Below are 13430 nucleotides of genomic sequence, written 5' to 3'. Positions count from 1 at the left end.
GTACATTGATGTTAAAATGTATACAGGTTGGCAGGACGGTCTGAAATGCTTTGCACAGTCTTTCGCTGTATGTTTTGTTGGTAAATGTGAGATGTTTGAGTCACACACGTGAAAAGAACGGTCTCTGAAACAAGAAAATTAATTTGACCTGATCTCACTCCCGCTTGGTCAGTGGCCAAATGCGATAGGGGGCCCCGGCTGTCAATCAATATCTTCCAGTCACGCGGGCCCCTCATTGGTCTGGGCCCGTAAGCACCACTTACCCTGCTTACCGATAGTTACGTGTCTGCAGTTAACGTGATGCTAGACCAGCGGCCCTCGGGGGGCGGGGGAGAGATGAATGTTCGGAAATAAGAGGTTGCTGTGGCCCGCCGTACAGGTTAGTTTGACCAGCGGGCAGCAGCGGCGGCCGGAGCGAGCAGCAGCAGCTGCGGCAGCCGGAGCGAGCAGCTGCAGCGGCCGGAGCGGGCGATCACGGGGGGATATCCTCAGTGGTGAAACGCAAACGGGGGCTGGAATATAACCTAGCTAGGTGGAAAGCTAACGCTAGCCGGCCACCTGTTCCATCAATCCTGCTTACAAGTGTCCGTTCATTAGACAAAAACTGGACTACATCCAACTTCAACGAAACTCCCAACGCGAGTTCAGAGACTGCTGTGTTTTTGTTGTTGTGGAAACAACAGTGTACCGGACTATCCAGCCTGTTTCTCTGTCGCCGGGTAAGAGTCGAGATGGGCTGTGTTAACACGGACTTGTGCAGAAATGAGCTGCTCATTAACTGGTGATCACTGTACGTCAGTGAGTAATCAACATTATTTAGGCGTTACTAAACACTATATTGACTCTAGTAAGGATAGGGATTTTTAGTTTTTCAGTTAGGTACTTGGAGGAATTGTGCAATAATGACAGATTCACACATTTTTATTTTGTTTACAGTAAATAAATAATTACAAATCTTAAAATCAAGTTCATAAAGTAACTTTGTTTGCATTCATTTGATTCCCAATCAAGATACACTGGTAAAATTTGCTTTCAATTATTAATATGTACTTAAAAACTGTTCTGAAATGCAAAATAATATAATATAATATATATATAATAAAAATTTAATTAATCGCGATTAACCATAGAACTTCAGCGATTAATCGCGATTAAAAAAAATGAATCGTTTGACAGCCCTAATTTTTTTTCTTTAGTCTGTAGGATACGATTTGTAGGCCGGGAAGTCTCTGCAGCACCACAATACTTCATTCAGAATAGTTTGACACATATTTTGCCATTAACAAATGTTGTGGCCCCCTGCGATTTGGATATTGCACTAGTCCATATTGCGATTTCGATACAATTGTGATTAATTGTGCAGCCCTACCACACACTGAACATTAAAAAGACAAAAGAACACAGTGACTTCAGGAGACACAGAGGAGACCATGCGCCACTAACCGTCAGGGGGAGAGGAAGTGGAAAGGGTTCGCCGGCTTTAAGTTTCTGGGGACTCACATCAGTGAGGACCTTCACATGGACAATCAACTCCTCTGCTCTGGTTAAAAAGGCTCATCTTCAGCCCTACTTCTTACAGACACTGGCAAAGAACACATTGTCTGCAGAACTGCTCAGAGCCTTTCATCACTGCTCCATTGAAAGCGTTTTAACACACCGTCTGACTGCCTGGTATGTTGATTGTACAGAGGCTGATGGGAAAACAAATGTCTCCAGGGAGTCATAGAAACTGTGGCAAAAATCATTGGAATCACCCTGCCCTCTCTGGAGGACACCTTCAGGACTCACAGCCTCTGCAGAGCTAACAACATCCTGGCAGATGCGACCCAGCCCTGTCATCCCTTGTTCTGTCTGTTACCCTCTGGAAGGCGCAGCAGAGCGATCAAAGCTCCAACCTCCAGACTGAAGCACAGTTTTTAATCCAAGACTCATCACTGAACCGAACAAAATCAAACATCTCCCCACCTGGGTGTCATGAACTAGATGTGCAATAATACAACCTGTGCAATACTGTTTCCATGCTTTTAAAATGCTTGTTCATATATTTATTGATAGGGATACGAGTGTATGTTAGGAGTGTATGTTGGAGTATGTATTTGTGTATTTATTACTTTTATTACTTTTATATTCAGGTACGGCACAGCAAATTTTGTTGTATTCAATGACAATAAAGTATATTCCATTCTAATTGCTTCAACTGCTGGGTTTAAAATTCTTTAGTTAAGCGACTGCAGTATCTCATGATATATTATGATAGAAAGGTGTGTGGAGAGCCCTTCCAATTAGTGGGTTCAGAACATCAAGCATGCAGCTATGCAATCTGAATGTCATCAACATTTGCAGTAGAATATGTTCTACTAAGGAGCTCAGTGACTTTTAATGTGACAATGTCAAAGGAAATAATATTTCTAAAAGTCCGTCTGTCAAATGTCTTCCCTGGCCAGTTTAGGAGCAATGACAGTTCAGCAGTGAAGCGGTAGGCCACACAAGAGTCATGCAAAGGGCCAATTACACCACACACAGCCAGCCACACATAGAAACACATGCACACATTCTTACACAATAGTACATACATAGTTTCACACATGGCCAAAATAATGTAGTCATAATTGTAATGACTTTCAACATAAGTAATATGGGCGTGTGAACTTGTTTCGGACGCGTTTTCTGGGCTAAAAATAAACAAAAAAATGACCAATGATCATACGCAAAGCCAAGCCTTGGTTGGACAGGTGTAAAGCACACCGTGCTAGAGCACTACAAATGTCTAGTCTGCAGTAATGAATGATGCTTCACTACTTGGAAAGCAGGGTTTGACATAATTAGGTCAGGAGAACATAAAGGCACATCCTGCCTGAATGCACAGTGCCAACTGTTGGGTGACGAGAGAATAATGGTCCAGGGCAGTTTTAATGGAAATCTTAATGCTCCAGCATATGATGGTATTCTAGACAATGGTGTTCATCTAGCTCTGTAGCAACAGTTTGAGTTGCTATTCCAACATGATAATGACACAAACCCAGGTCTGGGAAAAAAGTTTATTTGTGTGTGTGTGTGTGTGTGTGTGTGTGTGCATGTGCATGTTCGTGCGTGCATGCGTGCATGTGTGTGCGTGCCAGGACTCTGACCTAAACCCCATCCAACACTTTTGGAGTGAAGTGCAATGCCGACTGTGAGCCAGGCCTTATCCCCTAACATCAGTGGCCGACCTCACTGATACTCCTGAATGGGAGCAAATCCCTGAAGACAGGTTCCTGAATCAGGTGTAAAGCCTTGCGAGAGGAGTGGGGGCTGTGACAGCAGCCATTTAATAAGATGTTCAACACATCACATATGGGTGTGATGTCCATGTGTCCACATACGTTTTGGGTTGCCTTTTTTGTTGTCACATATTTGTGGAGTACAGGAAAAAACCTATTGGGGGTAATTAAGGTAACCCACAGTTTCACCTCTGTGTACTGCAGCCACTCTTTATCAATGAGTACCAGTTACACCTAGCTACATCATAACAGCTTTTACAACTGCAGTTCTTAACACTAAGGCACCAGACATTAACCAGACGCAACAGATTGTTAAACAGAACCATCTGAGAACCCTTCATCGGAAACTGGCGCTTTAAAAAAAACAACCTCGTAGGTGATTGGATGAACCATCTGTCTATCACATCCGCCATTGTAGTTTTGGTCGAACAGTTGCGGCCGTCACACACACACACCTAAACCACGCCCGTAGCTGCAGGTAGCCCCTCACAGGATGCTGATTGGTGCGGTAAGTAGACACAAACACATTACTTGAAGACTGACAAGATGGATTTTTGTGTGATATGTGATCCCGCGATTCTGGCATGATCTCACGAGAATCCAGCTGCCGTGCAAGGTAAAGGAGACGTAACAATACTGGACAAACTGAAGCAACACCTCAGCAACCAGAACTTAACCATCAATTCAGTCGCAGGTTGTTCAGTGCAGTGTCAGCCTCACTCACCAGAGTTGGGCTGTCCATGTTTGCCAGGTCGCGCTGACTCCCAGCCATCCACAGACTGAACCTCCAAAAGGTAGGAGCTTTTGGTCTCGCGGTCAAACACAGTCTGGGAGAAGATGAATCCCATTTCTGGGTCAATACGGAAATACTGGTGGTCCCCACTGCGATCCTCCAGCAGGGAGTAGGAGATCTGGGTGGTGGGGGGTTGAGGCAGACAAAAATAGATATAGGGGGTCAGGTTTTAGTTTAGTTTGGTTTTTATAATGATCCCCATAAGCAGACGCCTAGGTGACCAGCTAGTCTTCCTGGGGTCCAAAAAAAACATTAAATCAGACAATATTAAAACATTTCATGACACATAACGGAAAAGAAACATAACAAACTCTAACAAGTATAAAACAAAATAACAATGAAAACACAAGAAAAAAACTGTATCTAAAAAAACATTACATGACACTATATTACACAGCATGACGTTGTGAGGTTTAGAGTTAACATGTAGCTAGCTCACAAGGACAAAGGAGAACAAATATGTATTACAACAAAAGAAAATGAGATATAAAACCTCAAGATGAAAATGTTATATAAAGGTGAGATTTAAGTTCCTTTTTTAAAACTTGGCTTTCCTTTGACAAAATGTATGCTACTTGGGAGATTACTCCATGAAAAAAAAGCTATGCATATGACAGATTTTTAGGTAAAGGTGCTAAAACACTGTTAAACGGCTTTATACATTTATACAGCAAGGAAGAACACATTTTAAATCATCAAAAAAAGAGGCAGACTAAAAAAATGATTGAGTGCATGTATTCAAAAGGAACTGAGTTCCAAACATCACTTTCAACTGACTGTGTGTGTGTGTGTGTGTGTGTGTGTGTGTGTGTGTGCGTGCGTGCGTGCATGTGTGCGTGCGTGTGCCTGTGTGTGTGTTTTCACCTTGCCATTGAGACCCAAGTCGAGGTCATTGGCTAAAACCTGGAAAACCAAAGTTCCGGATTCTGCGCCTTCAGTGACCGAGGCCTCGTAGATAGAGGAAGTGAAAAATGGGACGTTGTCATTTACATCTAGAGAAGGAAGAGGATAGGAAAAGAGAGAGTGTTATTTTTGCATTGCGTATGAGGTGGATTTGATAAAACCGTCATAGATGATTGATGGGCCCAAATTGCCTACAGCACTAGGTGGTCACAACCATCTAGAAATCTACATACCTGCTCATTACCAACAAGTCGTTGTTAGTAGCACATTTATCAATTCAATCAATAAGTTGTCTTCTTTTTTTAAAGTAATATGTCAAGTAGTATTTTTTATATTATATATATTTTTATATATATATATTTACAACATTTATTTAGATGTTATCATAGTATAATTTTTTTTTATATTAATAATATTATTTTAGTTGAAATATTACCAGTGAAATATTACAGTATACTGTAATACAGAACATTACGATATGATCCAAGCTGGGCGCATTCAAAGCTGATATCCCACAATGCAATGCGGGCATTCATTCACAGAATCAGACAGCGATCAGCAGGTTTTTAACGACAGTATTGCTTCAATGTACATATATATAATCAGTGGTTTAGTCAGCAGCAACAACACGTTGCTCAGCTTTGTTCCAGTAACTTATACACCGTAATAACATTTCAAACAATCAGCTGAAGACTCCGGAAGTGACGCAGTACATCTCAGCTGATAAGAAGATAAAAATACATAATATTCGTAATATTGATGTTTTTGTCTAATGTTGTATTTGAGGATGTAAACAATGAAGATATTAATAATAATAAAATACAGTTTCATGTATTTGTCTCATGTACTGTTTGCTCCGCCGGCCGGCGGGCGGCAGCAATCTGAAATGGAATGGAGCCAGCAGCCACGGCCGACAGCAGAAACACAGGAGTCCAACATGTCCCCCCACCCACCCCGGAAGAACTACAAATACACGAGCTTTGTAACAGCTTCTGTGGCGTCTCTTATGGGAGTTGTAGTTTTATAAATATATTGGTGTATTTCTCATAATTAGAAGTTGGTAGTGTATAATTTTGGATACAACCTGGGTTTTTTTGGGATGGTGAACACACTGGTGTCATCAGATTTTAAAAATATAATCGTTAAATAGGTGAAAATAGCTTATTACCATATTTGACAGTGCTTACAGTGGGTCAACTTTGGTGACCATATCTACATGAGAGCGGAGGTCCAGAGCTTTCTAGAACAGCTGGTCCTATGTGTGTAGCTCCTTCTATAACAGCTGGTCCTATGTGTGTAGCACCTTCTATAACAGCTGGTCCTATGTGTGTAGCTCCTTCTGTTGCTAAATGACAAGCCTTCAAAGATGGACTGGGTTCAAAGTTCAGAGGTCAATATTTCAAAGCAGGAGTAATGTACCCTCTTCAGACTGACATATGTTACTGTCCAGGTTGAGACCTTTCCAACGGTGTGTTTGCTATAGTCCTACGACAACGTTTTAATTTTTACACATCATGGAGACCATGTTGCAGGTGATACTTTATTGTCCCCAGAGGGATATCTGCCTTGAGTTCAAATGCTTCACACATAACACTTGACATATTGTTTTATCATACAGATGATGACTTACAATAAAAAACAACATAAACAAAGTGATATGTAGTCAGACTGCCCATCACACAGCAACAATCTGTTGTTTATCTTTCACAAATAGTGACAAGAGCAACACACAACCCTATAATATATCATGAAGCTATTTCCCTGCAGCCTCAAGCAACATCATTTAAAGTTTTAATTGAGGTAGGTCCAAATTAGGCCTATAGTTTAGAAATGTTAAGTTTACCCATATCTTCTGCCAGAGGATAAGAGCTCATACTTGGCATGGAGAATAAAGATAGACAACACATGCAATATGTTGAGATAGATCAGACCATATTATCTGTGCTTGCCTGGAGAGACTGGTTTCTATTCCTCTCCACAACCTTCATGACAGTCATATTAATATGCTCTGTAATGCAGCCTTGTATAACATAAACCCTCTGATTCACCGTGAGTGTCTGCGCTAAATGATAACACACACTTTGAACACGGGCCTTCCAAGGGCGTAAATCCCAGGGGGGTCGGGGGGGTCAGGACCCCCCCCCCCCATCTAAGGGTTGTCCCCCCCTAAAAATATCATTAAAACAATTCTGTGTATTGTAAATAATATAATGATGTATACTTAAAACATCTGTGTAAGCAGAAAAACAATACAAACCCCCAAAAATGCTTTTTAAGTTTAGAAACATTTTGAGTCCCCCCCTCCCTTGCCTCACAGTGGTTTGGTCCACTGCCTGCTGTAGGATCTGCGCTAGACTCTCAGTCCCATCGGGTAGTGACAGGAGTGTAGTGAGTAGGCGGTTCAGGGCTGTTTTATTCACATTAAACATCTATGAAGTTGTTCTTTTCTCAAATAGAAATGATCCTGAGTAATTAATAAATTAGTCATGACAAAAAAGTTTGCTGTGTTAGTGTAATATAATGTAACGTTACCTAGCTTATAGCTTGTTGGATAGAAATGCACCCACTACAACTAACGTTACCACGGCGATAAGCCTAACATTATGTGTGTGAACTGATATTAGGGTTAATATTGAAGATCTACAGTTGTGTTTTCCTGAATATGAAGTTAAGTGGCTGTTCAGTTAAATATATATCCTCTGTGCCAGAAGAAACCTAATATTTATGTGGAGGACGCAAGATCATTTTATAATTATAATATGACCACGTGGTGAACTTATGAACCTAACTCATATTTAGACATCTGACGTTAAAGATTTGTGTTGTTGTTAAAACAGACATAAGATCCTTTTTCAGTAGGCTTACACCAAAACACCAAGTAAGTACATTAAGTCCTCATATCAAGACAATTTGGTAACATCTTTATAAGAATGGGTGCTTATGGAAATACAGAAAGACCTGAGGAACAGGGAGACCAGGGACAGTCACAGTCAGGTGGAGAGTCTCAGGGAGACCAGGGACAGTCACAGTCAGGTGGAGAGTCTCAGGGAGACCAGGGACAGTCACAGTCAGGTGGAGAGTCTCAGGGAGACCAGAGACAGTCAGGTGGAGAGTCTCAGGGAGACCAGAGACAGTCAGGTGGAGAGTCTCAGGGAGACCAGGGACAGTCAGGTGTAGAGTCTCAGGGAGACCAGGGACAGTCAGGTGTAGAGTCTCAGGGAGACCAGAGACAGTCAGGTGTAGAGTCTCAGGTAAGTGTGTTGAGCTCAGTTCATATTTTTGGGGGTGTGTGGCTGTCAGGGTGAGCAGATGATCTTTACCAGTGGCTCACTAATTTACATTATGATCAGCTAATTTAACAAGTGTACAAAAGCATTGTATTTCTTTTATATGGGGACACTTTTTCAAAATAAGTCATTATGTTTTAAGGTATTTTTGTGGCTTGATTATAAACAACTTAAAAATAAATACATGGTTTTAAAGAAGAATATTTTGTTCAATTTAGTCAGCTTTTTTACTGAATCAAGAGAAACGCTGAAAAGAAGGATAATGGTACAGTCTCCATGCTACACTAATGATAGTATTAAGGCTTTCCTCTGTGAACACATGTCCTCTATGAGTATAATTGTGGCTGTATTATTTGTCCTCTTCAAAAAATGCTCTTCAGAAATGTTATGTTTATTGTCCCCCCCTACTGTTAGATCAGATTTACGCCCATGGGGCCTTCCAGCCAAAGTCCACATGAACACGAAGGTGTCTGTAGGAGCAGAGCCGACTGACTGGTTCATCATTTATGACCTCTGGTACCCTCTGACCCATGTCACGACCCTTTCCTCAGCTTGTGAAATGGTTGAATGAGATGTGTGAGTTGTGTCTGTGTGCAGTATGAAGGCTGAGGTAGAAGTGTGTCAGAAATGCCAAAACACATGTTGTATATGTACACATACCCATACAAAGCTATATACATCTTACTCTGTGACGAAAAACCTTGGCAACAATCTGATTATCTTTTTAATTTCCTGAAAATGTTTCCTAAAACTAGTCCCTTCTTAATTTTGAAAAGGTAGTCTCAGTAAAGGCTACACAGGTTAGGATGGCTACGAGCTGTAACCATAGTGATTGATATGAGGATCATCTTCTGAATATAATAATTAATATGTTAGGCCTTCCATAAATTGATATTTCAAAAAAGTAATTTATTTAAAACAACTAATAATGCAGTGTGATATTAAATCAAACTAAGTCCCACACATAAATATGCTCACGTTTTTTTCCCTTTAGTATTTGCTATTAATAGTCATCAACTGCAAAATTAGAACATTGTGTTTTTAAATAAGTATGTATGGAAAATAAAATAAAAAATGCTTCTCTTTGGATATAGTTATAGGTTTTGTATATAGTATATATAAGGCAAATCAAAGGGCTTAGCATAAAACATTATTTTTTCATTATTGGTATTTTATTGTGTAAATTCTCACGTGCAACATTCTTTCACAGACGAGGAGCGGTAATTACTACGTCACTTCTGTGGATGTTTTTAAATGTTATTACGGTGCATAACTTACTGGAACAAAGCTGAGCAACGTGTTGTTGCTGCTGACTAAAACACTGATTATATATATGTACATTGAAGCAATACTGTCGTTAAAAACCTGCTGATCGCTGTCCGATTCTGTGAATGAATGCCCACATTGCATTGTGGGATATCAGCTTTGAATGTGCCCAGCTTGGATCATATCGTAATGTTCTGTATTACAGTATACTGTAATATTTCACCGGTAATAAGACCGAAATAATATTAAAAAAATTCAATTTTATTTTATTAAAATAAAAAAATTTATACTATGATAACATCTAAATAAATGTTGATAGAAGTAGCGTTATAGTTTAAAAAATATAAATAAACAAACAAGCAATCCAGCTTCCCTGGCCGAAATAGACCGAAATAATAACATTAAAAGAAATACATATAAACCATGATAATATGTGGTGAATAATGTTGATTAAAACAGCTGTTATTGGGCTAAAAATAGCAATAATAAAACTGTCACAGATTATGAGTTAAGGGGGCGTGCTTTTTCTTTCGTCTATATATGACGGTGAGGGATTAACATGAATGTCTATCTGACGGACCCCCTCGTCGAAAAATAACGTGACGGGTACCCCCCTAGCGCCAGGGGTCCTTGACCATGCGTCATACATTTGACAAGTAGGGAGTGAGACTGTGTTGTTCACTAACACTTAGTGCCTTTTGGAATACAACACTTATTTGCCACTTATCGTAGATCATTTACCCTCTTAGTTCAAGTGTCCAAATGGTTGTGTAAAGGAAAGTCTGCCTTTGGACCAGAATGCATCAACACGGTTTCACATTGAGTAACAACAAATGCACAGAGCATATATGCATCTAGCTGCAGTGTGTTGACATCTTTTGCATTTTAGAATTCAATTTTAGATTCTGTTATTAACATTGAAAGCCAAGGTTTAGATCCGTTGTACATTTCTGATCTTTTAACCCCATATTCCGTAAGCAGACTTTTCAGATGTGCTTATAGAAAGCTTTTAGAAGTTCTGCAGTCTCTCTCAAACAAAGGGAGATCGTGCTGCTGCTGTTTTATCTCTGATACATTGGAACAACTTTCACATCAGCACAAGGTCAGCTGAGTCAGTGCTGTGTGGGAAAAAAAACTTTTAAAAGGCTTTAAATTTGTCAGGGATGCACCGATTTATCGCTAGAACATCGGTATCGACCGGTATTCGCCTCGTTCACTGCCAAATAAGATGACATTCACCGATGGCAGTGGCCAATGTTTATGTGTTGTTTTTTTTGCAGTCTGACTCGGGACAGTTTGAACAGTCCGCTTGCATTTACTGCTACTGCAGCTGCTGATTAAGAAAAGAAGCCACAAAACGCCACACGCGGGATGCTCGCCCAGGTGAAAGTCCTGCTTTGTTTGACCCTGTAGGTGTATTTACAACCCAGTCTCACGGCAGTTCGTGTAAATGTCACGTTATTTTTAATCTATTGATACGTGTTCACAGGGACGTTTTTCTCATTTCTTCCGTGGAGGCCAGCACGAAATACCCTACGGGGAAAGGACGCCTCACACGTCGGGAGACGGCCGCGGGGGACGCGCGACAATAACAGATGGCGGAGGTTGGGTTTAGGAAAAACACTAGAGGGAAAGGGCACCTCACACGCCGGGAGACGGCCGCTGCGGATGGTTGTGATTAGGAAGACTACGGGAAACAAAACGCAACAAGCGACCCCCGCCGGTGAAAGTCCTGCTTTGTTTGACCCATCCACCACCCCGACTTGCTTCCCTAGGTGGATTTTCGGCTTTTCATACTACTCCCTACCATTTTCGTGCTGTGACCACGAAATATGCTTCCCATTGAAATACATTACTTCACATTTCTGTGCTGGCCAGAAAAACGTCCCCGTGAACACGTATCAATAGATTACAAATAACGTGACATTTACACGAACTGCCGTGAGACCGAGCTGGTATTTAACACCGTGTCGGAGACAGATCAGTGACATAAACCACCACCAGCAAGACGCAGTCCTTGATAACCACAGCACTGGAGGAGATCATAACATTAGCATACCAATGAATCGGTGCATCCCTACTATTTGTAACTGGAATTTATAACTATTTTGAATTGCTACTTTCAAGTGGAAAAGAAAAGAACTTAAACTGTTTTTTGGAGAAGTCCTGTATAGATACAGGTTCCTACTATTCATACTACTACTGCTACTACTTCTGCTATTACTACTAGTACTACTACTACTTACTCACACTTCTGCAAAATCCCTAAGCCAAACAAACTACAAAAGTTAGCTTTTGCCAGGACACAGAAAAGTATATTCTGGCAAGGAACGGCTTCGGCCATACAGTATGTGCAAGTGCACCTTCCTAGTGGATTTCTTTGTAATGTGAAATCCATATTTCTCCTGTTTACCTTGCAACCATTGTAACAAAAGACCAAATAATTGTCTTTGCAATAACTTTCCAGAGTTGTAAAATCCTGCCTCAGAGTATTGTAAACTGCTGAGTAGATTTTTGGTGTCTAGTGAGCCTTTAAACTCTTGTACCTGTTCCTAAAACTGAACTTCCTGGGTCATATTTCTTGTCTCACTGGTACCTGAAGCAACCGCCCACCAACTCAGCAGTTTGAGTTGTTTTAATGCAGGGATGTTTGCAGTCTGAACGCCCACGAAGTTTAACTGTATCAACTATGTGCCCATTGAATTTCCTTTTAAATCAATAACTTTCTTTTTTTTCTGAAGTTTTCTTAAAGGTGAATTTGTAGGTAGTGAATAAAGAAAGGAAGATTAACAAATTGGCAGTAAATATGCTGCTTATTGTTGATGCATATTGGCCTTCAGATCAGCTGATGTCCTCCTTATGATGTTGCCATGAAGCATTCTGGACTGGGGTTGATTTGGACCTTAATCAAGAAGCAAGCTGGCAGCTATTGAAATAAAGGAGGAAATCTATATCCCCTTCATATTCTGTTTAGATCTGGATATTAGATGATAAGAATTCATCCTAGTTTTCAACATTTGTTTCGTGGGATATATGGAAACATGGGAAACAAGTACATTGTAAGAGATCAGCATTAGCACCATGGTGGCTCGCTTGCCAGCTTATTGATTTAGATTAGTCCTCACATTTCCTGTAGCTCTGACAACAGACATATTCCATTTTTTGTGGGGTCATTTTTCCAAGCCCTGTTAGCATCAAGATCAAAGCATTTACTGTATTAGGCCAATAAAAATGGACAAAATGTCCATTTTCTTACAACAGTTATGTTGAACCATAACCATTGCCTGAAAAGCAGAAACCAAATTTGAACATAGTTGATTTGAGGCCAAAAGCATTACAGAAATGACTTGAATAGAGCAACACATTGTATTAATTGTAGCGCTGCTCTATGTGCCATTTTTTCCAACCCTTTCTTCTGGGTAAATGTCTTAATCTATGAATTAAAAATGGGGTCTTAAATCCATTACAGACCTCCCTCCCTTCCTCAGCCGCAATGCCTCTGGAGGAGTCAAAGAACTTTCTTATTAAGACAGATAAGCGAGAGGAGGGGCGAGCGAAAGGAGGAGAAGAGGATGTTAGAAGAGGGACATAAAAGGGACGCAAGAGAAGGGTGAGTCTGTGTGAATTAATTATTTCTCACTGGATTAGAACCAATGTGATAGAATGGAGTATGTGTGCATGTGTGTGTGTGTGTGTGTGTGTGTGTGTGTGTGTGTGTGTGTGTGTGTGTGTGTGTGTGTTGCAGGGGGATTAAATGCAGGCGAGTCTGGGACATGTGGGGTAGGCAGAGTTATTTTGAGGAGCAAGGTCTGGGACTAGCAATGGCGACTTATACCTAGTTACCAATGGCTGAGTATTAACTGAAACAGAGTTACACCAAACTAAAGTAATTATACTTAGAAGTACCATACAATAATGACA

The 13430-nt window shown here is 40.6% G+C and overlaps 1 protein-coding gene across 1 annotated transcript in view; it reads right to left on the bottom strand.

Annotated features, from left to right (window-relative positions):
* LOC144521905 (neural-cadherin) overlaps positions 1-13430 on the bottom strand; it is a 340271-nt gene that overhangs the window by 168809 nt on the left and 158032 nt on the right. The window contains exons 14-15 of the mRNA XM_078256568.1: positions 4918-5045; positions 3985-4171 (exon numbers count right to left, since the gene is read on the bottom strand). Coding sequence (XP_078112694.1) covers positions 3985-4171; positions 4918-5045 — 315 coding nt within the window. The remainder of the gene's footprint in view (positions 1-3984; positions 4172-4917; positions 5046-13430) is intronic.

This window comes from Sander vitreus, chromosome 1 (genome assembly GCF_031162955.1).
Source record: "Sander vitreus isolate 19-12246 chromosome 1, sanVit1, whole genome shotgun sequence".
Lineage (NCBI taxonomy): Eukaryota > Metazoa > Chordata > Actinopteri > Perciformes > Percidae > Sander > Sander vitreus.
The sequence above is the reverse complement of the archived record's forward strand: the minus strand, read 5'-3'. Positions and strand labels throughout refer to the sequence as shown.